Source organism: Protopterus annectens, chromosome 8.part1, assembly GCF_019279795.1.
Source record: "Protopterus annectens isolate FY-2018-M chromosome 8.part1, PAN1.0, whole genome shotgun sequence".
NCBI classification, from domain to species: Eukaryota; Metazoa; Chordata; order Ceratodontiformes; family Protopteridae; genus Protopterus; species Protopterus annectens.
In genome coordinates this window covers 377887766-377913209 of record NC_056742.1, presented here as the reverse complement: position 1 = coordinate 377913209, position 25444 = coordinate 377887766, and the positions used below count along the sequence as shown (strand labels likewise).

General features: G+C 41.7%; 1 protein-coding gene across 4 annotated transcripts in view; it reads left to right on the top strand.

The window, feature by feature from the left end:
* Nucleotides 1–25444, top strand: part of PHKB (phosphorylase kinase regulatory subunit beta) — a 3137540-nt gene that overhangs the window by 645664 nt on the left and 2466432 nt on the right. For all 4 annotated transcript variants that reach the window (XM_044081953.1, XM_044081952.1, XM_044081950.1 and 1 more), the window contains one exon: nucleotides 24617–24755. In XM_044081953.1, coding sequence (XP_043937888.1) covers nucleotides 24617–24755 — 139 coding nt within the window. The remainder of the gene's footprint in view (nucleotides 1–24616; nucleotides 24756–25444) is intronic.

Below are 25444 nucleotides of genomic sequence, written 5' to 3'. Positions count from 1 at the left end.
GAAAATTAAATACACTGGCAGACAGACTAAGCAGAAACCTCATGGACCCACATGAGTGGAAACTGGAACCAAGGACTTTCAACATGTTGACATGCAAATGGGGGAGCCCAGATATAGACCTGTTTGCCTCTCCTCAGAACTACCAATTGGAAAATTTTGCACAAGGACTTCTGACAAACAAGCCTGGAAAGTGGCTGCTCTGTCCTTCAGCTGGAAAAACCTATCAGTCTATGCCTTCACCCATCTGCCTCTGCTCTCCAAAGTACTACTAAAACTCAAACAGGACAAACCAAGGATGCTTTTGATTGCTCCAGACTGGTCGCGTCAACACTGGTACTCCCTCCTGCGCAGTGTGTCACGGTTATCTCCATGGCACCTGCCTCAGACTCCTTCCCTGCTGTCTCAGCAGGAGAACCAGATTCTGCACCTTCAGCTTCTAACACTGAACCTTGCAGCCTGGCTAATTACTTAATCTCTCCTTTACCATCCCTTAGCAAATATGTGATGGATATCATTTTAGAGGCAAGGAGGCCTAGTACTAGAAAATCTTATGCTGAAAAATGGAAAAGATTCTGTGCTTGGAACCAATCTCAAGGGATGAGCACAGCAGCACCCAATTTTCCTAAGATTTTACAATACTTAACTGAGATGCTTCACGCCTCAGCCATTTGAGCTCATTATAACACAGAACCTCCTCTCTTCTCTCATCCACTGCTCAAGCAGTTCCTCAGAGGGGCCAAAAATTTGAGAACACCCAGGAGAGCTCCAACCCCAGCCTGGGACCTTAACTTTGTCTTGGAGAAACTCGCTCTACCTCCTTTTGAGCCAGCTGCTACTGCAGACTTAAAATTTCTTTCTTGGAAAACAGCTTTCCTTTTAGCAATCACTTCAGCTAGAAGGGTATCAGAATTACAGGCCTTTATGTCAGTGGAGCCTTTTATCATCTTTCATGCGGACAGGGTGTCCCTCAGAACCAATCCATCCTTCATGGCCAAGGTGGTATCCAATGTGGCTCTTAAATCATTCCATTCATTTGCCAACCTTCTTTTCCAATCCACAGAATAAAGGGGAACGGTTACTGTATTCCTTAGATGTGCACAGACAACTTAGATTCTACTTGGACAGGACTAAACCTCAAAGGAGATCTGAACAACTGCTGGTGGCATTTGCTGCAGTGGCAGAGGGGAAGGCTATTTCAAAGCAAACCATTTCTAAATGGATAAGCCATTGCATTAATTTCTGCTATAAGCACCATGGAAAACCTATCCCCCAGGGGATCAGACCTCACTCCACCAGGGCTGCATCTACCTCTGCAGCCTTTCTCAGAGGCGTCCCTACCAGGGACATCCTAGAAGCTGCTACCTGGATTTCTGTATATACTTTCACCTAGCATTATCAATTTTCTCTAAACCCAGAGCTGGCTTTGCCACTGCAGTCTCTCAAGGCCTTATAGCTGGCCCTAATGCTATCTAAATTCCTCCTCCCAACCATAGCGTTGGGAATCTACCCAAATGTAATGACTGCAACAGTGAAACACGAAGAACATAGTACAGTTGTGTACACTTACCATAAATGTAGATGTTCGAGTGTATTCACTGTTGCAGTCCTGGTTACCCTCCCTCCAGCCTCCTAACTTCTTTTGGCTATACCTCTACTTTCCTTTAGTATGCTTAAAAGCCTTTTTTGTGTATTTGCTCTTTTGCTGGAGGTATATCTTTGTACTTTTATATTTAATTGCTTCCCATTAGGGGGGTACCTGACATCTGGGGCAAGAAAAACTGATGTAATGGCATCGGCTGCATGCTTTATACCCCTGACGACCTGACGTCATGGAGGAAGGGACAGCAACCGACGCATGACCCAAGAATTTGTTAATCAGGCCGACTGAGAGCTACCTGCAAGCAGATAACCCAAATGTAATGACTGCAACAGTGAATACACTCTAACATCTACATTTACGATAAGTGTACACAACTGTACTTTTTGCCTGGTGGCTTGCCTGACTACACCTCCCACAACCCTGCTACTCTGTCTTTACTAACTCAGTATCGGGAATAGGGGAGAGCTTCACTACTCCACAGTGTATTAATGTATGCTACAACACCGATACGTTTCTGCATAATAGATATTTTCCGGTTGTAACTGATGACGCAGGTGTCACCCAGTTACCTGTCCGTTAACTGCAGACCTTATTGTAGACTGTTTTAATGATATACACTTGCATGCCGTTTTTACCAGTAATGTGATTGCAGTATGAATGAATAATGAGTATCAAATTTTAATATCATGCTGAATGGTCTCTAGATTCTTTCTGGAAGGAAACCAGTGTTACTTATTTAATGGGTTTAACATTAGCTGGAACCTCTGCATTACATATCCTTATCTTGGGCTGAACTGCTGTATTGTATAATGTTAACACTGAATACATCCAAGGTGCTTCATATAGCAGTGGAGACCATCAGTAGGGAATTTATTAACAAGGATGTTATCAGTCTGTAGTCCCTTGACTCAAACCAGTTTGGGTTTGTTAAAGGCAGATCTTGATCCCTGAACTTGGTGGACTTCTTTGAACAAGTCAGTAATGCATTGAATGCTGGCAAATTGGTTCACACAGCTTACCTTGACCTAACCAAGACCTTTGATATACTGTGTCACATTCTGGCATTATCGAAACAATAATCAAACTAAGCATAAACCATTTAATTACAAACTGGCTTACTGACAGAACCCAGTCTTTTGGTGTAGAGGACAAGCTATCATTGAAAGGAAACATTATTAGTGATGTCTCTCAGGCATCTGTCCTTGGATACCTTCTCTCTGCTATTTCTTTGATGTCAAGGCTGACATCAGGGACCTGTGGTTGACAAAGTTTGGGGGTGACTGCAAACTAGGAGCTACTCTAAATTTTCCGTCTGACTTCTGATTCCCCAAGAGGGTTTAACATATACAAACAAATGGTGCGTAGAACATGACCTTGCAATAAATACCAAAAAAACTTAGTATTGTATAAACTGGCAAACGTGAGCACTCACGCACCACGTAGATGACACTGCTTTGAGAACTGACAAAGTTATTAGGGAATTTTGTTGACTGTGAACTGTCTTTTGATGATCATTTATCAACTGTCATTTTGGAAATGCTTTTATCCAGACAGATTGATTACCAGGGTATATATTCTGGGTCAAAAGAAGTTCTTCCTCTCCACTCCTTCCTCATCAGCTCCTTTAAAGAATGTAATGCTTCTTTCAGAATGTACTTGATTATACATGTGATTCAACACAAACGACTGTAGCAGTTCCTCACTAAGAGATCAAAGCCATGTCTTCCTTGTGTTACATAGACAGCTTTAAAGCACTTTTCACTTCTGTTTCCTCTAGACTCTTGAGGGGAGCAATTTTGCCTTGCCTGCAAATCACAGAAGGATCATCCACTCCTATGTGTTCTCCCACACATTTGCAAAATGAACACCACTCTAAACACTTCCTCAAAAGAAGTAAACTTCTACTCTATCGAAATAGCACCTGCTGGTGAGACAAATCTCTCTTTAAGAATCCCTGTTTTGTGGTATAGACTTCCCTTTGATGTAATGCATAGTAGCTTCCTAGCATTCTTTAAGCACAACCTGGATGAATAAATGGAAAACCATACATTCACTAATGGCAAGGTCTCTCAAACCCTTATTGAAAAGGGATGAAATTAATTACAAATTAATCCTGTTGTAAGGTACTGATGTGTTGGTATCATGAGACAAGGCTACAAATGATCTACCTGATCAATAGCATAGTATGAACTTATGAAGATGGGGTAATAAATACAATAAAATTGTGAGAAATTCATTGTTACACCCACCCAGCATCCTGTAGCAGAGTGTACAGCCACAAGCTAACTTGCAAATTGTGGCCGGCATGTATAGGATGTAGTAACCTAAACTCTTCTGTTGTGTTGGTTGATGCATTCTAAAACTAGCGACAGTTTAAACTTCCTACCACTGTCATATCTTGAGCACTATGGCATTGCATTTTGCCTGATAATTCAATTTATAGGTTCCAAAGAAGTTGTACTTTACTTTGTAATGAAAATTGAATGATGGTTTATCTCATCTGCTTTTACTGCCATTTTTGTGTGTCTTATTTTCGGCATCTCACACTGTTTATATATCTTTTTGTTTTTATTTTTTTATATATATACTGTTTGTATATCTTTGTTCTGTCTTCCTCCAGTTGTATTATATGCTTGACAGTTGTTGTATTCATAACCATCACCACTATCAGCATATAATGGCTTGACCACCCTCACTCAAGAAAAGTGTTTCTGTACATTCACTAAAACAGTTCACTTATTGAACATTCTGTCCTATTTTTCCATCCTTAATGAAGGCTACATTTCTTTATAAATGTGAATCTCTGTCCCAAAGCACTTGATGTAATTTTGTTTTGTGATGGTTGCATACTTGGTAACTTCAAATCATACTATAGAATCTCTTAGTTGCCTTACAGTATGATTCCTTTTTATTTTTACATAAGAACTTTTGAAGTATTACAGATAGTCAAACATAGATCACTGCTGCAGTAGCCTAAGTTATGTGGGTCCTACTCCGTATGACCAGCCAGCTTCACAAAGCTAAGGCCACCTTTCTGACACTCCAGCTGTGGGAGCTTGAGCAGCGCTCCATAAAGGGGCAGTTGGAGTGGGAAAGGCTCAAGAGCTTTTTTGTTGCTGGAGAGAGTGCTCTTTTGGTAGGTTCTGTGGATCTCCAGCCAGCGATCTTCAACAGCTGGGCAGATACATCGCCATTGAAAAAAGCCTTCCTTTACGTATTATTTTATGGGGGAAGCTAGTGTTCTGTGAAAGTTATGTTTAGCTAGGGAATGGAATGTTTTGAGATTGACATTACTTTTCCAAGAGAGTTATCATATTTAAACTTATGGGCACTTTTTTGTGAAGAAAAGTTTTATTTTTCTTTGCAGATTTACTTAGTTTTGTATATTTTTTGTACTTGGGGCAGGATAGTCTGCTTGTGGGGTACTGTCAGTGTTACCTACTCGCAAAAACTTGTTTTGTACCATATATGTCACCTAGTTGGTCAGGCTCTACTTCCCTCTTTTGATGTCTCTTTTTGATCTTACCTATGGAACAACCTCCAGTCTCAGCAGTACTATCTTCCTCTGCACATAAAAGGAATACAATTGTAGGGGAGTCTTTAGTGTCAGGCTGGATGCTGTTTTGTCTCAGCTGCTAGTGGGTGACTCTGCTGTAGCCACTGTTTGTTCCTCAGACTGCACATCTTTTTCCTGCAGTCCTCTTGGGGTAACCTTTTCAGATATCGAAGACTGCTGGAGATGGACGTGTCTTCTCTGTCTGTAGGGATGCCTTTTGTGGGCAAGAGTTGAGCCACTTTTGTTGATGTCATGAGAAGGGTCAGGTGAAGGGTCTTCACTTGGCTGGAAAATAGGGATGTAGAAGCTGGGAAGAGTGTGCATATGAAGTGTCCTGTCTTTTTTCAGGGGAAGTGTGTTTAGTGAGAAAAAATTGTGGGCAGATTTAATAAATCCTACACAGTCCACTAAGACCATGCGATGCACACAGAGTAGTGCCCTGTTTTGTATTCAGTAGCGGCTCTACACGGTAAACACTGTGGCATGCTAATTACAACATAAGCAGGTAAATTTTATGCTTTTCAAAAAGCTATAAAGCAACTGTGTACACTCGGTGCTGGTTTTCCCTGCAGATTCCAAAACCTTTTCAAATGCAGCCATGGAAAGGAGTCTGCACAGAAACAATGTTAGGCGCTGCTGTTGCTTTAATTGTTGTGTGCATGCAACACACTGAAGTCTATGCTGCTGCTGCTAACAGGCCAAGAAGGAGAAGAGTTTTCAGACCCCAATTAACTTATCACAGTCTGCATGAGGTGGAAATTGTACAGGGTTGATGGAGACGCACTACAGAAACTTTGCAACTTCTGTTGTCCTCAGCTCAGACCCAGGGCAAACTGAGGGGAACCAGTATCGGTGGGTACAAAGGTATGTATAGCACCTAGAATTTTAGCTATCCTTTCAGAGACCAACAAGGGACATGCTGGGGCTGTCACAGGCATCAGCATCCAGGATCCTCCATCAATTTGTGAATGCTGTGCTCTGATATGCTACTGACCACATATACTTTCCCCATACTCCTGAGAACAGGGCCAAAAATATGCAAGAGTTCTACCCTGTAGCACACTACCCTGAAGTGCTGGGTGCCATAGATTGTACACATGTAGAAATCAAGGCACCACAGGGAAGGGTCTACATCAATAGAATGGGCTTCCACATCAGTAACTGCCAAATCATGTGTAATGCTAATGGAATCATCATAAATGTGCGTACTGGCAACCCAGGTAGTTACCACATATATGGCACACCTCCCAGCTGTATAAGATGTTCAGTAAGGTTGATATCCCACGTAGACATTGACTGGGGGATGCAGGTTATGCACTAGACCCGTGTCTGATGATGCCCATCAGAAGTGCGCACACACCTGGTGAAGTCACGGTTCTGCTGCCTAGATACATCTTGGGGAGCCTTGCAGTACAGTCCATGTACATGTACTGAAATCTTCACCATTTGTGCCATGCTTCACATCATCATCCTGAGAAAACAGCTTCAGCAGGATCAACAAGGAGAAGGAACACATATCCCACCACTAATAGCAAGGTCACCAAAGCCACACCCAGGTGTGGAGTCAGAGAGGGATCCAGCAGCTGCTGTGGATGTAGGCAGATGTAGGCGTACTCAATATGCCCTCTCATTGATTAAGAGGCAACGCATAGCACACACACACACACACACACACACACACACACACACACACACACACACACACACACTCACCACCTGAGGGGGTTAACCTTCATCCTAATCACATACCTATAGTAATATTGATGCCAGGCAATGCTCACAACTTTTACCTACCCATGTAATGGCAATATACTGCTAGCATCAGACAGACTCAGCCCTGAACTAAAACTGTAGCAACTGCTGGATTTATAAGGAAAGTGTTGAAGCTGGAGTGTTAAAACAGAATTGTGTAATACAAATGAATGGCATATCAATGCATGTTGTTACTTGGTAATGTAAATAAGTAAAAGGTGCGTGTTTTGTACAGCAGTTACTTTAACATGTGACAGCAGAGACTTGTATGACTGCAAGTGTTCTCTGTCAATTAATAGGCCTCAGGCATCAAAGATGCACACATTAATACCTCTCAGAACTACTCATGGTCACCAAAATGCCCTCAGTTTGGCCTTGTACTTCTGTACTGGAAAATCATTAAAGAGAAAAGTTAGAAAATAATGAGACATGTTTCAGTTTTAGACTTCATAACCCTCAGAAGATTCTTAAAAATATTGAGGTAAAAAATTGTTTTGATTCTATCAACTGTCTAACTTTGTACAACCAAAATATGTCAAAAGTATAATTAGCAAAACAACATCATGAACACAGAATATACTAAGCAGCAAGGCAGCTATGCACCCTGAGCATCTGACGCAAAGCTTAAGTATCCCTGAATCCAGAAGAGAGAAAACAAGGATATGGCACAGTTATCATCACTTGCACAGGGTGTTGTGGGGAGGGGGCAGGAATCCTAGGCTGATACAAAAGGTAAATGAGTGAGTGTGAGTAAGAAAGAGAATCAAACAGATATTTGAATAAAGTAACAAATGACCACTGAGACAGAATGAGCTGTAAGCCTCACGGGTGAACCACTTAACTGTTGTGTATGTATGTGTCTCTATGGGCTGTCCAGGTGAAATTGGTGTGTATCTACAAGAACCATGAGAACTGGCTCTGCCAGGAGTTGCACTGGCACGTCCATGGCCACAATCTGGTGCACTGCTGCTACCTGAATGTAACTGATGTCTGCTGTATGAGCTCTTCTCACAAGGATGCCCAGGACCACAACGCCATGGTCATGCCACATCTGGGTGTAGATACCTCAACCAGATGGTCCTGTTAACAAGAACTGGGATGACACATCCACCCCAAGCCCATGTGTAATCAACCAAATGTATTGTTAACTGTATCAGTCTACAACTATTCCCTCACCCCCCCAAAAAAAAATTGTTAAACAGAACTAAAGCATTGCTATCAATATTTTACTATACAAGAAGTATTTAACAATTAGATAGGTAAGCCTACCTGGACATACTTGTCCTCCCTGAAACAGCAGCACCAGATCAGTGACATGCTGTTGTGCACTTTCCAATGAGCTGTCTGGATCCCTGACAGTGGACAGGAACTCTTCATTTGGTGTCAGTGGTGGCTGTGTAGCAGCCCCCTCCCCCAGTAGCCATCCGTTCACATGCCTCTGCAACTGCTCTCCTCCAGGCCGATGAACTCATGTCATTGGCCCTGTGGTGCACTTGATATTATGTCCTGCTGTGGGTACCTACTGCATTCACATCAGCCACTATCTGCTGCCAAATTTACATTCTGCCAGACATTTCTCACATCCCCTCTCAAGCAGAAAAGCACTCTATTACCTAAATGCTTCCACAATTACTTCATTCTCAGGGTCACTGAAGGGGGGCTTGCAAGGGATTAGGATGGCTGGGTGCCATAGTCTTAGGTGACATAAAACACAAAAGAAGGATAATACAATAAGTATCACATAAATAAAAGTCCTGCTTAGATATAACGCACACAATGTATTGTTTCAGTATTATCACTGGAAAAACGTAAAACAGATATTCAAATATAAAAAAGAAATTATGTGATAGTTTACAATCACACACAAAGCAAGTCTGGATCCAAAATAAGGAGAATAGCAATAGCAATATTTTTGTGAGAACACAGAAATGGAACTTGGTTCACCCACCCTCAGAACAACAGGGAAATTATACATTTTGCTAATAAACCATCAGTGAACTGCTAAAACTGATATCAAATAAATTGTACCTAAAACTTGTGTACACATTTACCACAGAACATTCAATTTTATGCAATTGCTAGTCACATCTGCCTGTGGCCAGCAGTCCCCTAGCAGTGTATTTGGCCCTACTAGAAGGCCAACACCCCTGTCATTGACACTGTAGGACATTTACATTTCAAGGAAATAATAAGGGTGTAAAGAGAAAAAAAACAGCTGTAACATTACACTTGTGATGATAGTTAATAGGGCTGTGCATCTGAGAAAGTAAAATACCCTGACAAAAATGCCTTTGCCCATCTGTACACTTCTAAAAATGTATACAGATGAAAGTAGCATTTGCTAATGTGTGTGTGTGTGTGTGTGTGTGTGTGTGTGTGTGTATATATATATATATATATATCAAACAGATTTTTCTTAGTAACATTTCAGCATATCCAGTATATAGCTGAAAAACGCAAGTGTACCTTATCAAGATCCGTAGTTGTCTGTGCAAAGAAATCCCTAAGTAAGTGCTTCTTCTGTATTATCCACATAAGCAAGGCTCCTTGCCTTCAACATTCCTAGCTACATGGTTCCCTTTTTATAGTGTAGATTCAGAGTTCTGAGCACAGTGAAGATGCATATGAGGTGTAAACTTGTTAGACTTGCTGAATCCCAAATGCTTGGCTCAGTGTATCAGATGTAGTCATAGTGAAGGCACTCCCTCAGTGTTTATTGCTAATGGTTCGCAGCTGTGAATGATTAGTGGTATGGAGAAGTTAAAAACAATTTGGGCCGCCCTACCTCTATTGGGTGTGCCAGCCAGGTTAGACTTGCAAAGTGTAGAAATAATCGTGTCAAGGATTTAAATGCAATAAGCAGCACACATTTCACATCTGTTCAGAAACATCCATTCTCCTCTTCATTTCTTGTCAGCTGTGTATTATTGCCATTTAATATCCTCACTTATTTTATGGGCAGTGATACAGAATGCATTACAGACTGCATGTCTTAGATTACTGCTCAGATAAGACAAGAATGAGCAACAAACACAGAGATAAGACAGAGCTGCATATGTGTAAGCAACAGTCATAAATGGTTGTGTGATCACTCAGTGCACTAATCTGAATTTAATAAATATAGAAACAACTGAATTATTTTGTATTAATACTGTGGATGATGATGTTGTTTGTATACTCAATGATTTTCATTCTGTGTTGCAAAGCTGTTTCTGTGGCAAAGAGGGATAAGATACCCTTACTGTGTTTTGAAGGTTCATTGGAAAGAGAGTTCAAATCCAGGCCTGTGTGAAAATATTTTGTTTGTACCAGCATAAATGTTTGTAGTGCTGTTTATTTAATAGATTTCTTTTCTTACTTTCTCATAATTTCCCTTTTTTATTATTTTTTCTAATGCCAGTGTTTGCACGGCTTAGCACAAACAGGGGAAATGCAATGAATGTCATATTTAGCTGTAATTATCTTGTTTCTACAGCAGTTAGCAGTGTGCCAACCTAAACTAGTGGCCCACACAGGAAACAGACAGTCGTCAGTTTCAAAAAGGATACATTCCATTAATTCTGTTGGGCACAGCACAAACACACTAACCAGTATTGAGCAGCGGTTAACACACACAAGTTAAGAATGAATAGGGAATTATGCAACTGTTTAACTGATGTTCTTCGTGTTTCACTGTTGCAGATATTACATTTGGGTAATCTGCTGGCTGGTTGCCCTCAGTCGGGATTAACAAAGTCTTGGGTCCTGCGTCGGTTGCTGTCCCTTCTTCCATGATGTCAGGTCGTCAGGGGTATAAAACATACAGCCGACACCATTACATCAGTCTTTCTTGCCGTGCAGTGCCCGAAGCAGAGGCAGTTCGCAAGTGCAGGTCAGCCGACTCCTGGAATTTTCATTTTCGAGTTTCAGAACCAAAGTCTTCAACTTAAAACTAAGTACCCCGTTGGGGAAACTTTTTCTTGCTCCTTACCAATGTCAGTAAAAGTTAATAATTGCATTACTTGTGGAAAGCAAATACCTCATTAACATTTTAATTCGTACTGTATTCCTTGCCTAGACCCTGACCACGACGTACCTGGCTGTCGGTTTTGTGCTTTGTTTAATCAGTGCACGATCCGTCGTTGGTACATTTTTGCCTCTAAATATTTCGGTTCACTGTTTAATTATCCAGAAATGTCGGTTAGCCATCCGATTACCAGGATTCTGAAAAAACACAAAGATGAAGACAGAGACAGGCCGCTGAGATCCAAAACTGCTGACGACGCTTCTCCTAAGCCAGTCGCCAGTTTGCCCGTACTCAGTCAGGTGCTTTTGCAGCCCCTGATACCTGCTACTTCTGATTCGCAGGCCTCTACTGAGACCCATTTGGAGTCCGGTATGTCGTGACATGCTTCACCTACGGAACCCGCGGATGTCTCTACTTTGGATGGGTCCGGAGCCGCTGTGCAGGCACCGGCTTCTGAGGCTGTTTTCAGGCATACAGACTTGCATATTAAATTGACGCCGCCTTCATTACTAAGGCCTAAATCTTGATCCATGTCTAAAACACCGACGCTCAGGACCATATGCCTAAAAACAAATGATAAAAATGGCTGAAGATCTAATAACTCTAATCAGGGGTAGTCAACCCCTCCCCCCAAGAGGCCTAGGGCTGAGCTTAATTATGAATCTTCTGATCAGGATTCTGTTTCTTCTGACTCTTCTGATGACCTGGATTTGTCTTTCCCTACTTATGAGGATTCTGATGCAGATGATTCTATTCCCTCTGCTTCCCCTCTTGAGGATTTTTCTTTTGGGGAAACCTTACATACTTTAAGGGAGCATTTTCACTGGAAAAGCCAGGATTTTCTGATTCAAAAAGAGACTTAAGAGATTTCCTTCTTCTACCTCAGCATAGGCCTTTGGCTGTTCGTCCTGTACTGGACATTGTTGATGACGTTTTCTCGGAATCCGGTTTGGCTCCTGACTCCCTGCCTCCTGCTCCTAGTAAACCTGACCGATACTACAGGGTTCCTGAGTCCCAGAAGTTCCTTTTCAAAAATCCTACTGCAGATCCAGAGACTATTTCTCAGGGGCCCAAGGGCATTAAGGCTTCTACTGCTAAAAATCTTACCCCTTCTGATAGAGACTCCAGGGCGCTGGATAGATGGGGTAAAAAGGTTTATACTTCAGCAGCCTTGGCAATCAGAGCTTTAAACTGCCAATTTAGTATGTTAAAATATCAGCAGCATGTCATTGGACTGCTTAAACAGAAAATTATGTTGATACCTAACTGTGTGGAAAGTAAAGATTTACAGGATTTAATGCATTCTGCTGAACAAGTTGGAAAACATACTTTGCAATGTGGTTTTGATTCTTTAGAGGCCTCTTGCGGGGCTGCTGTTTCTGGGTCTGTGCTTAGAAGGCATGCCTGGCTTAAGGAGCAATCTTTGCCTGATCATGTTAAAGCTAAATTGTTGGATACTCCTTTAAATCAGGACTGCCTGTTTGGCAACAAGGCTGAAGAAGTTCTTAAAAAGATGGAAGATAAAGCTAAATCTATGCAAACTGTTAAAGATTTTTTACAAGTGCAACCTCCTAGATTTAGTAGGCACTGGCCTACTAAGAATTGGTCCTTTCCAGCCCCTTCCAGGTCTTCTCAAGCCAAACCCAGACACAGCAAAAACCCCAGGTTTTAGTCCCAGGGGATTCAGAACTAAGCAGTGGGGAGCCTCCACTTCCAAATCTGGGAATAACAAGACACCCCCTATGGTAAACAGTCTCAATGACTTCCTTTTAAAATTTCCAAGCACTTTTCTTCTGACCTCCCCTTTGGGGGAAAGATTGCTCTTCATGCAAAGAACTGGGAACTCAAAACCCAAATGGGTTTTAAATATAGTGTCCCAGGGATACAGATTTCATTTCCTCACAACACCAAATGGGTGGCCAGACCTGCCCCCAAATCAGTGGGCAGTGACTCAAAAACAAGTACATTCTCTCTTAAGCATGGGAGCTATTCAGCTGGTACTAGAAGAGGAAAAGGGACAAGGTTTCTACTCCAGACTTTTCCTGGTACCCAGAAAAGACAAATCATGGCGTCCAATCCTGGACCTGTCTACTCTAAACACCTTTCTGGAGATTCCAAATTTCAAGATGCTGACTCTTCACCAGTTACTACCTATGCTAGGCAAAGACGCCTGGTTGGCAACACTAGATTTAAAAAGAAGCATACCTGCACATCCCAATCAGGGAATCTTGCAGAAGATACCTATGCTTCAAAGCAGGCTGCACGCATTATCAGTTCTCTGCACTGCCCTTTGGCTTGTCTACTGCGCCCAGGGTATTCACAAAGTGCCTGGCTCCAGTTATTACATTTTGCAGGCAAAGAAGTATTCAAATATACCATACTTGGACGATTGTCCAATTCAGGCAGAAAGCCTGAAAACCTTTGAATCATCTGGCGTTTGTAAAAAGGGTTCGTACTTGTCTGGGGTACACCATAAACGAAAAGAAATCACAACTGGTACCCTGTCAACAAATTACATTCCTGGGAGCAAGCTTAAATACAACTTCCCAGATGGCTTACCTCATGCCAGAATAGCAAATTAATTTGATATCCTATTCACACAAGGGGCCACAAAAACCCTGCGATCTGCAAGACAAATACTGCAAACCCTGGGGTTCATGGCTTCCTGCATTCTTCTAATTGCATATGCAAGACTACATATGAGGAAACTACAGTGGTATCTAAAAAGCCTATGGAGTCAACATTCTCACAGCCTAGAAACAATGATTCCTGTCATACCTTGCCTATGCCTAGAGTTCCTCTGGTGGGCAAAGGCCTGCCACCAAAACAAGGGACTACCATTCACACTACTCCCTGCCGCCCAGAACCTAACGACAGATGCATCAGACTATGCATGGGGGGCTTACCTGGCAGGGAAGTGCATTCAGGGCAAATGGAACCCAAGTCAAATACACCTACATATCAATCAAAAAGAATTGTTAGCTGTACAGAATGCTCTCACAGCCTTCAAGGACGACATTCTTCCAGGACAACTAATGGTAAAGACAGACAACACCACAGTTATGTGGTACATAAACAAGAAGGGGGGTACACATTCCTACCCCCTCTGCAGACTAGCCATGGCATTGTGGAACACAGCCTTGAGCTACCAAGTGCACCTACAAGCTCAGTTCCTGCCAGGAAAATTAAGTACACTAACAGACGGACTAAGCAGAAACCTCATGGACCCACACTAGTGGAAACTGGTACCAAGGGATTTTCAACATGTTGACAAGCGAATGGGGGAGCCCAGACATAGACCTATTTGCTTCCCCCCAGAGTTACCAATTGGACAAGTTTTGCACAAGGACTCCCCACAAACAAGCCCGGAAAGTGGATGCTCTGTCCTTCAGCTAGAAAAATCTATCCGTCTACGCCCCCCCCCCACACTGCTTCTGCTCTCCAAAGTTCTACTAAAAGTCAAACAATACAAACCAAGGATGATTTTGATTGCTCCAGACTGGCCGCGCCAACACTGGTACCCCCTCCTCCGCAGTGTGTCGCAGTTATCTCCATGGCACCTGCCTCAGACCCCTTCCCTGCTGTCTCAGCAGGAGAACCAGATTCTGCACACTCAGCTTCCAACATTGAACCTTGGAGCCTGGCTAATTACTTAAACTCACCCTTATCTTCCCTCAGCAAACCTGTGATGGATGTCATCTTAGAGGCAAAGAGGCCTAGTACTAGAAAATCTTATGCTGAAAAAATGGAAAAGATTCTGTGCCTGGAACCAGTCTCAAGGTATGAGCACAGCAGCGCCCATTTTACCAAAGATTTTGCAATATTTAACTGAGATGCTTCACAAGGGCCTGTCTTTTTCCTCCATTAAAATCCACGCCTCAGCCATATCAGCTCATTATAACACAAAACCTCTCCTCTTCTCTCATCCTCTGCTCAAGCAGTACCTCAGAGGGGCCAAAATTTTGAGACCACCCTGGAGAACGCCAACCCCTGCCTGGGACCTTAACTTTGTATTGGAGAAACTCACTCTACCTCCTTTTGAGCCAGCTGTTACCGCAGACTTAAAATTTCTTTCTTTGAAAACAGCTTTCCTTTTAGCAATCACTTCAGCTAGAAGGATATCTGAATTACAGGCCCTTATGGCAGTGGAGCCTTTCCCCATCTTTCACACGGACAGGGTGTCACTCAAGACCAATCCATCCTTCATGTCCAAGGTGGTATCCAGTGTGGCTCTTAATCAGTCCATTCATTTGCCAACCTTCTTTCCCAGTCCAGAGAACAAAGGGGAAAGGATTCTGCATTCCTAGGATGTGCACAAACAACTTAGATTCTACTTGGACAGGACTAAACCTCAAAGTAAATCTGAACAACTGCTGGTAGCATTTGCTGCAGGGGCAGAGGGGAAGGCTATTTCAAAACAAAATATTTCTAAATGGATATGCCATTGCATTCATTTCTGCTATAAGCACCATGGAAAACCTATCCCCCAGGGGATCAGATCTCACTCCACCAGGGCTGCACCTACTTCTACAACCTTTCTCAGAGGTGTTCCTACCAGGGACATCCTTGAAGCCGCTACCTGGAGTTCTGTACATACTTTCACCAAGCATTATCATTTGCCAATTTTCTCTAAATCCAGAGTTGGCTTTGCCACTGCTGTTTTGCAGGGCCTTATAGCTGGCCCTAATGCTGTATAAACTCCTCCTCCCAACCATAGCTTTGAGAATCTACCCAAATGTAATGACTGCAACAGTGGAACACGAAGAACATAGTACAGTTGTGTACACTTACCATAAATGTAGATGTTCGAGTGTATTCACTGTTGCAGTCCTGGTTGCCCTCCCTCTAGCCCCCAACTTCTTCTGGCTATACCTCTACTTTCCTTTACTATGCTTAAAAGCCTTTTTGGTGTATTTGCTTTTTGTTGGAGGTATACCTTTGTGTTTTCGTTTATTTGCTTCCCATTAGGGGGGCACCTGACATCTGGGGCAAGAAAAACTGATGTAATGGTGTCGGCTGCATGTTTTTTACCCCTGATGACTTGACGTTATGGTAGAAGGGACAGCAACAGACGCAGGACCCAAGACTTTGTTAATCAGGCCGACTGAGGGCAACCTGCATGCAGATTACCCAAATGTAATGACTGCAACAGTGAATAAATTCGAACATCTACATTTTATGGTAAGTGTACACAGCTGTACTTCCTCTTTCCTTGTGTTCATTCCTACAGTACATCTGTGTGCCTCTATTTAATACATACAGTTCCCCTGACTGTTTACTTTAAATGGCAGTCCATGTGCTCTTATAGGTCATTTATACAACTTTTGTACAGAATACCTGGAATGGGATTTCAGGGTACTCTGCACTGTACTACATTATACATTGCTGTATGATAAACCCTGGTAATCATTGTGGCATTCTGTGCCATCTTGCTTTAACCTAGTGTGCTCTAAGGTACACAAGTTTACTGTCCGTGTTGCTTTACATGGTTTCCTGGTTGACAACACTATTGCCAGCCATGAAACCACACTTCCTTACGTTGAAACCCCTTGCATGGCATGAATATGTGATCACTGCTGCTGCTCATTGTGCAAACATGTAAACTCTGTGTAGGCTTCGCGCAAAGCCTACACAGAGTTTATTGAATTCCACTGTCAGTCGCCTGCATCTGTTTCTGTGGACAGGGCAGTTTTATTGGAATTTTTCCAAGAAACTAATTAGTGCTTTTTCCTTGTCTACTGTCTGTCTTCAGGGAAGGAAATGGAAATATTTCCTTCTCCCTCTGTTTCTGTTATGGAGTTTCACTCAGAAGAGCAGACATTGTTTGGAGATGGTTGTACTTCTGGACTTTCTCAGTCAGAGCATTCTGATGCTGTGGAAAGTATGTTTTCAGATTTTCATGCTGAAGAAGATTATTTTTCAGGCACTTTAAAATTAAACAGATTTTTCAGTGGGACTAGAACCAAGTTCTTGTGGCACTGGAAATGCATAATGATCTGTTACAGTTAGAGATGCGTAAAGTTGCAGCAATTCCTCCTTTCTTGCCTGCCTTAGAGAATGTTTTTTTAGCTGCTTCTAGGTTTCCTGGTAGTCAGGCTCCTGCTCCCAAGATGTCTGACAAGTTATATGTGATACTCCCACCCACAAAGTACCTGTTTCTAATCGTAAACCAGACCTAGCGGTTGCTTCTTTATCCAAGTCTGCTTGTACTAAACAGGTTACTGCTGGTATATAAGAATGGGAAAGCAGTGGATAAGTTGGGGAAGAAAATGTTGTTCTACTACGTTAAACATATGAACTTGTCAGTTTAAAATTTTGAAAGTTAAAGTATTTTTGTGCCTTTTGTCATGTGACTAATCGGGCCTAGCCATGAGGGCCTTAAACTGCCAGTTTCATATGATTAAATATCAACAATTCCTGTTATCACAATTAAAGACCAAATGTCACAACCTGAACAACTAGATATAAAAAGAGAGTTGCGGGATATGATGCATAGGTGCAGAGCAAGTGGGTAAGCACACTTTTTAATGTGGTTATGATGCCCTAGAGGCCTCCTTGAATCGCAGCTGATCATCAGTCTGGTGACATGCATGGCTTGCCAGGCTTAGGGAACAAAATCTTCTGGACCATGCAAAACAAAAGGATGTACATTTGGATGTAATCTTGGGTGCTTGGTGCGAGGATATATTACGTGAAATGGAAAAAAAAAAAAAAAAGAAAACTTACACAAAACTGTCAAAGCTTTCAGCGAGGAACGTTCCTTCACTTTTGCAGCCGGGGTGGCCTTCCAACCAATTGTCAAGCACCAAACCCAAAGACCCAGAGGAGGACGACAAAGGGCAAAGGGGCAGCAGGGCCAGAGGCAGCACAGAGGCATGGTAATCACTCACACCACCACCGACAGGCAACGACAGTGCAGAGCAGTACAGGAAACAGATTCACTGACTCCCCAATTTCCATGCCAAGCAAAATTCAACTGGCAGCACCTTTGGGAGGGATTTGCAACACTTTGGCACAATGGGCATATTTGTCAACAGACACAAACATTTCAAAGGATTATAAATCTTCCAAAACAAGGCTCCAAATTCAATTTCCAAAAAATCAAAGGGTCTGCCACATCTACCAAATACTAGACAAACAAAAGCAACAAACAAAGCAAACAAAACCTAGGGCTATACAACAAGGCAAATATCCAAGAGCTTTTCAGCACAAAAGTTTTTTTCAAGAGGAAGGCTGTGGATAGAAAAGAAAAAGGAACTGACTTCCATACTGGAAACATCCATCCTCTCACAAATTCTTTTCAAGTGGCTAAAAATTCAAGATGCTTCCACATTACAGCCTCTCCTTCCCATGCTGTAATCCCAATCTGGCTGGTATGCACCCTCTCAAGGAGGCTACCTTGTTGTCCTAATCAGACAAAGTTGCAGAAGATACCCCAGATTTCTGCAGGTTCAAAACCACTATCACCTATCTATTGCGCCCTGAGTATTTGGCTTACTGCTACTTTCAGATTTTGCTCATTGCATCATATCAGTGATTGCATACTTCAGACGACAAGGGAGCACAATTTACTGCCTTATCTGGACACTGACTGATCCAAGCGTGATAGCAGGATTCACACATGAAACACCTGGCATATGTGACACGGTTACTGCAGAAAATGGGATACACCCATCAACACAGAAACAACCAACCTCCTCTCAAACTTGAACCTTCCTGGCCAACAAGCACACACACACCAGAAAACAAGGGCAACCAACTCATTACTCAAAAATCAACTAAAATCCACCACAGGCCACTGCAAAGAAAAGTACTGCACTTACTGCTCCATGGCATCTTGCAAGCTTTCCATCCATGGCATCTTCTAATCTTTCTAAACCCAGCTGCACATGAGGAAACTCAATGGGTACCCAAAAAATCTATGGTCTCAACACAGTCACAGCTTGAAGCGGAGATTCAACACCTTGTCTGTGGTGGAAAACAGGCCTTGGGCCCAAGCACTCAAGCCAAACAAGTCCCCTCCATTCTGCAAGCCCTGCTACACAAGTCATACGCACAGATCGCAGGGCGGCTCGCCTCAGGAGGGGCATGAAGGAGGGCAACAATTTCACAAAAAAAAAAAAGAAACAAAAAGCAAAATAAATGCCATCTCAGCGAATTCCTGCATCCAGGACAACTGCTCATAAGAACAGACAACACCACAGTAATGTGGTACATAAACAAACAAGGAGGAACTCATTCATACCCCCTTTGCAGACTAGCATACACTCTTGGAACCTGGCTGGCCAGAAGACAGAACTTCAGGCACAGTAGTACCTGCCAGGAATGGAAAACACACTGGCACTCTGGCTGAGCACATATGACAGATCCTCTGAATGGAAGCTAGCTACAGGTGTTTACAGAGATGTTGATTGTTCGCCGCGGGGAATATAAGATATAGATCTTTTGAAACCATCAAGAAACCATCACCAAAAAAGGTTTGCTCAAGGACCTTCCACCCAAAGGCCTGGAAAAAAAACGCTTCCTTCACTTGGACAACTTGGTCAGTCACCTCTACTTCTTCTGCCCTTTTCCTGCCTAAGGTACTTTTGAAAGTAGGATGATACTCCAACAGAATTACAATATTTGTCCTGAAAACAGCTTTTTACTGGCCATCACTTCCAGCTCAGAGTATCTGAGTTACAGGCCCTCCCTCATGGCAGTGTTTCCATCCCTCATCTCCATCAGGACAGGACTTCCCTCTCCACTCCACCCTTCCCCTATGCCTAAAGTGGTATCTAGGTAGCCTTTAAGTGGGCCAACTTCCTTCCTGCCCCTTACCTTTCTAACCCTCAAAGAAGCTGCAAAGGCTTTTACACTTTTAGACATCCATAGGCAGCTAATACTTGTATTATTTTCTTGGAAATCAAGATCAACTCTACAAACAGACCATTTCCAAGTGGATTGGTCACTGCATACGCTTTTGTTATTCCTATCATGGAAAGCTTGTCCCTACTGGTATCAGACCTCCACTCACTAGGCCACAGCCACCTCTACAGCCTTCCTCAGAGGAGTGCCTACTAAAGATATCTTTTTTAAAGTGTCCTTATGATGCTACTGTTTCTTCCACAGCTGCCGCTGCTGCTTTTGGATCCCTTTTGAGAGATTTGTTTGGCTTCTTTCTCAAAGTCTTCCTGCAGGTGTTAAAACTGAGATTTTAAATTCTCCCTTAAGAGTTTTTTTTTTGGTCTTTCTGCTGCTTAGATGCTTAAGAAGTTTGAAAGGATGATATCTGATTCCCAGTGTGTCTAAGATTTTTCAGCATTTTTTTTCCAGAGCAAGTAGTCATTTCCCTTTCTCCTCAGCTCCCTTTCCAATAAGCAGTTTAAGCAGCAAAGAGCCAAGAAAAGGGAGGTTGTAAAAAGCAATGGAACAAATGGTCTAAAAAGAAAGAAAAAGCTTGTAAAAATCAAGAACAAGACCGTTCTGTCAGTACGACTGTCTGTCTGATCAGTCTTCCCCCCACAAGCAACCTTTCCATGTCTCTGAGACTTACCTTCTCTTGTGCATCAGATTATTTTTGACATTTGGGTTCTGAAAGTAATTGAAGGAGGGTACATTTGACAATAAGAATGCTTCCTTCTTTTCCAGGGGAATTCCTCTTCTCCAGAAAACCAGATCTCTTTGTTCCCTCTCATCCTGCAACACATATCTCAGGAAGTTGCAGAGCATGTGTCCTTCAGTCTCCTAGGAAAAGTTTTATTCAAGAATTTTTATTTCCCAAAATTGAAAAATCCCGGAGCCCTGTATTGTCTTAATTTTTTTTCTAAACCTTTTTGTCAAAATTACGAGGATCAAGATGTTACTTCTTCGTAGTTTTGTGTACCTCGGATCCCACCTCCACCTTTCATGGAAAAGCTGAATTTTAAAGACACCTGTCATCACATTCTTATTGCAAAGCATTTCATGTGTGTGTTAAAATTTCTTTGTCTGGTTTACATCATCAGTTTTCATTTTACACTTTGGACTGCCCATGCAGTAAGGGTGCTCACAAAATGCCTAGCTGCAGTCATTGCTCACCACAGACTTCAAGGCATTCATAATTTGATGTTTTTGGAAAAGTGCCTTATCTTTGAGGACTCTATTTCAGTTGTCAAAGAGTGTTGAGTGTTGAGAAACCTCTGCTTAGTTTTGTTTTTCAAATCCACTGTCATAAGTCTTCTTTCATCCCCTCTCACTGATTTTGTTGGTATGTTTGTGGTGTCTGTTTTAGTAGACCCTTTTTGCCCCAGACAGCGTAGATGTGTCAGCAGTTCTTCTGGAGTGTCTCCAGTCAAAGCTGTACATCTGCAAGGGAGTTTCTCAGGATTCTGGAGTATGTGGCTTCAGTGATTTTCATGCTTTCACTGGCCACACTACACAAGAAGAAAATCCAGTGGTACCTCAGATCAGTGTGGACTCTGCATCTATACCCTCTGTCATTTAATATACCAGTTTTGAGATTTTTAAAATGGAGACTGGTGAGTAGACCAGATAGTTTACAGTCTGCGTCTTCCATTCTGTCTGTCTCTTCAGACCCTCCTTTAGTCATTCACCACAGATGTGGACTTGTTGTGGTGGGTAGTTTCTAAAGGGGTAAAAATGTAAGCTCTGTAGGATCCTGTAGAAAGAAGCACACAAATGTCAGAGATGTTGGTAGTTATCAATGCTTTGAATGTCTTGAGTCATCTCTGGTTCCCAGGACCTCTGCAGTTGTACACAAACAACACCTCAGTGATGAGATACATAAACATGCAGGAGGTGTCAGATCTTAATCTCTCTGCAGAATTGGCTGGGAGGAATCCGCTCATCTCATTTTACTCTTCAGGCTTAACACATTCTGTCAGAGTAAAATCTGGTTGCAGACAACCTCAGTAGTACCAGGACAGCCCTCAACATAGAGGAAAAGTTTATCCTGGGATTTATCCACAAATTGATCCATCTACAGGGAACACCTCAAGAAGATCTGTTTGCCTCCTTCCACAACCAGCAACTAGGGAAGTCCTTCTCTAGGACTCCATGCAAACTGGCCTGGAAGATAGATGCTATGGATTGGAATGCTCCTGTACTCTTTCTACTCTTTTTATTGATACACAGGGTTCTTCTAATGATCCAGAAGGACTCTGCAAAAATTATGTTGGTGTCTCCCTTCTTTTTAGTTTGGCCAAGGGCAATTACCACAAGCTTTACCACAGACTGGATTTACTCGGACGAGCAGGGGAGTTTGATCTACCCCAGTCTTGAAACTCTTCAACTAATTGCCTGGGCGATAGACTTTTAATACCTTCTGAGCGTTTGTTTTCTGAGGATGTGCAGCAGGTACTTCAGGAGGTAAGTGCTACTAGAAAATCATTTATTTGCAAATGGAAAAGCTTTTCTAGTTGGTGCCAATCAATCAATCAAGATCCTCTTCAGGCCCAGTTGCCTCTGGTTCTTAAATATATGTGTATAACCTTCCCCCATCCCCCATTTCTCTACTACTCTGGCCACAGCTGCCTAAATCTTATGATGTACGTCCCTCTTCACAAAAAAAATAATTGTAGTATGTTAACTGTTTATACTTGCACTGACTTGTAATTATATTGTATGTTATTCACTATGTATTTTAGGCTATGTACTATGCTTTTACTATCTTATTTTATAATACCTGTATCTCATTGTATACCTGACTCCTTTTATGCTATTGTATTACTGTGTTAATTGGAGCTTTTCTCCCCAGATCTCCACTGAAAAAGGACCTCTTGTCCAGTGGACATTACCCGGTAAACAAATATAAATAAACAAAATAAATAATGCATGTGTTATTATCCAATGGCATTTTGTATTCCTTTATCAAGGTACATTTGCTAGCCATTTCAGCTTGTCTACCCTTGAATCCTCCCCTTTCTAATAATCCTCAAGTGAAATAATTTTTGAAAGGCGTATTACATACTGATCAACAAAGAAAATAGCTGTTTGCTTCTTGGAATCTGAACTTTGTGCATGAAAATGTTCCTTTGTCACCATTTGAATCAGCTCATCAGGCTGATTTGAGATTCTTAACTTTGAAGACTGTGTTACTTACTGCTCTGATATCTCTTAGTGAAGTATTTAATTTACAAGCTGTTATAGTGATTTTAACCCTACCTCTTTTTTCACAAGGACAGGGTTTTTTTGAGAGCAAATCCTACCTTTATGTCTGAAGTTGACTCAGTTTTTACTTTAAGCCAGACTATTAATGTCGCACTCTTCTTTCCTGATTCGAAGAATAAGGGAGAAATAATCCTTCACACACTTGATGTCTACAGGCAACTCGGATACTGCTTAAACAGGCAGTCAGCTTTTCCTGAAGGATCAGTTTTTGTCTGTCTCTTATGAAAATGAGATGGGGGAGCAGGCAACCAGTACCATATCCAACCACTTTGAGATGGGTGTCTCATGGTATTGCCTTTTGTTATGCTCACCACAATAAGCCACTTCCAGGCAAGGTTACAGCTCATCCCACAAAGGCTTTGGCTTTATTGGCTTTCTGGAACGTGGAAAGTATTCTAGAGGCAGCAGCACAGTCCTTTGTTCAAACTTTTACAAAGCGATATAAGCTGGATTCCTTTTCCAGTTCAAGAAATGGATTTGCTATGACCATTCTTCAGGTTCTTCTGGAATCTTAGTTTCTCGTCTTAAACTGTAGTATTCTATGTATGTGGCTTAGGCTACTGCAGCAGTGATCTGTGTTTGACCATAGTACAGTTGTGTAAGTGAACTTACTATAACAGTAGATGTCCTTACAGATCACTTTTGCAGTATTTCCTCCAGCCCCAGTTTCTTGCTTGCATCTTTTCATGCGTGTGCTGCCAGGCATGTGGATATGTCCACTCTTTTATACTTACTGTTTTGTTTTCTAGCATTATTCTTCAGCGCTTTTGTTTCCCTCTTGGGCAAAAATGCTTTGAAGGTTTTGTGCTCCAACTGTCCTTTTTATGGAGCTCTACTAAGTCACCCTTAGCTTTGTGAAGCTGGTTTGTCACAGGGTGTAGGACCTGTGTAGCTTAGGCTACTACAACAGTGATCGGTTATGGTAAGTTTACTGACACAGCTGTACATAATCTTGTAGATTTATGAGATGTGCATTTCTGAATGAAAGCAAACAGTGCAAATAGGTGTTTGCATTTCAGACATTTCCAGAAATGAGGAATTAATATATTTATAGGTTAAAACAATATAGTACAAATAATCAATTTTCCCAGTTTATGTTTGATTAAGTTATAGTTTTCATTGTTCACCTAAATTGTTTGGCTGTCGGGCTTTTTTTTTTAATTGTGGCCCATGGTATGTTGACTCATTTTCTCCCCGTTTGTTTTCAGGTGGACCAAAGCTTTTTGTATACAAAGACAATGCATAACTGCTGTCACTCAGCTACCACAGAAATGTCAAATTTGTCACTTAAGAAGTGCAAAGCGATTCTTTACACTGTCATAAATCAAAAACGATGGCTCAAAACTGTTAAACTGTTAGCCTTTTAGAAAAAAACATTCTGTGGAAAAAATTTTGATTTGATTGATTGAGTCTTAATATTCTATCTCATTTGACATTTTAAACTGTATGTTAATATTTAATTGGAATTGTATATTTTATAAAATTTTCTTAGCTTCATTTCTCTTCCTTCTTCAAAGTCATTTTTATCATCTGTTTCTTACCTTTTATACAGTGAAATCTACAGTACTCAGCTACCAGAGTCCGACCACTGGCCTTTTCCCCATTAAAATACACTCTGATTGCCATGAAGCGAAGGTGCGCGATAGCCTGTACTGTGCTGCTAGTGCTTGGGCTTTGGCACTTGCGTACAGGTGAGTCTGAACATTTTTTTTTTACCATTTACTAAGCAGTGGTAAATCAGACTAAGATAAACTTGTTCTGAAATGGAGAAGCAGCAAACCACAGACTGCGTTATTTCCTCTAGATGAAGTATATTTATTACTTTCATGTCTAAGCATCAAGTTCTTCAGTCACAGTTGTAACAGTGGAAGTATATTACATGTTATTATGGATATTTTACGACAGTATTGCTAACTAGTAAAGTTTGCACTTGAGAATGTTCGGGAAGCTTTTGTTGTACCATTTGTGATGGCCATCTACTTGAGCAATGACATTTGGCAAAAATGCAGTTTTATCAGATGAGACCTCTGAGAGTTGAGGTATGTCCCTTTATCTGATTTTATTATATTAAATATGGGTGTGGAAGTGTAATATAATTATTTTACCTAGTACAGACATGAACACTTTATAATTGTGGTTTAAAATTGAAATAGATCTATATGAAGCTGGGTTTGAAGGGTCTTTGCCATCTTTGGGTAACACAGACACCACAGCTTTCTTCCAAGATGTTGGTGTTTCCCTGCCTTTTAAAAGACTGTTAACCAAAATGTTCCAGATCTTTATCGCTTTCTTCCCTCCTAATTTCCAAACTTCCATAGGAATACCATCTGTTCCTGGAGACTTTCCTATAGATTGATTATACATCACTGTTTTTATCTCA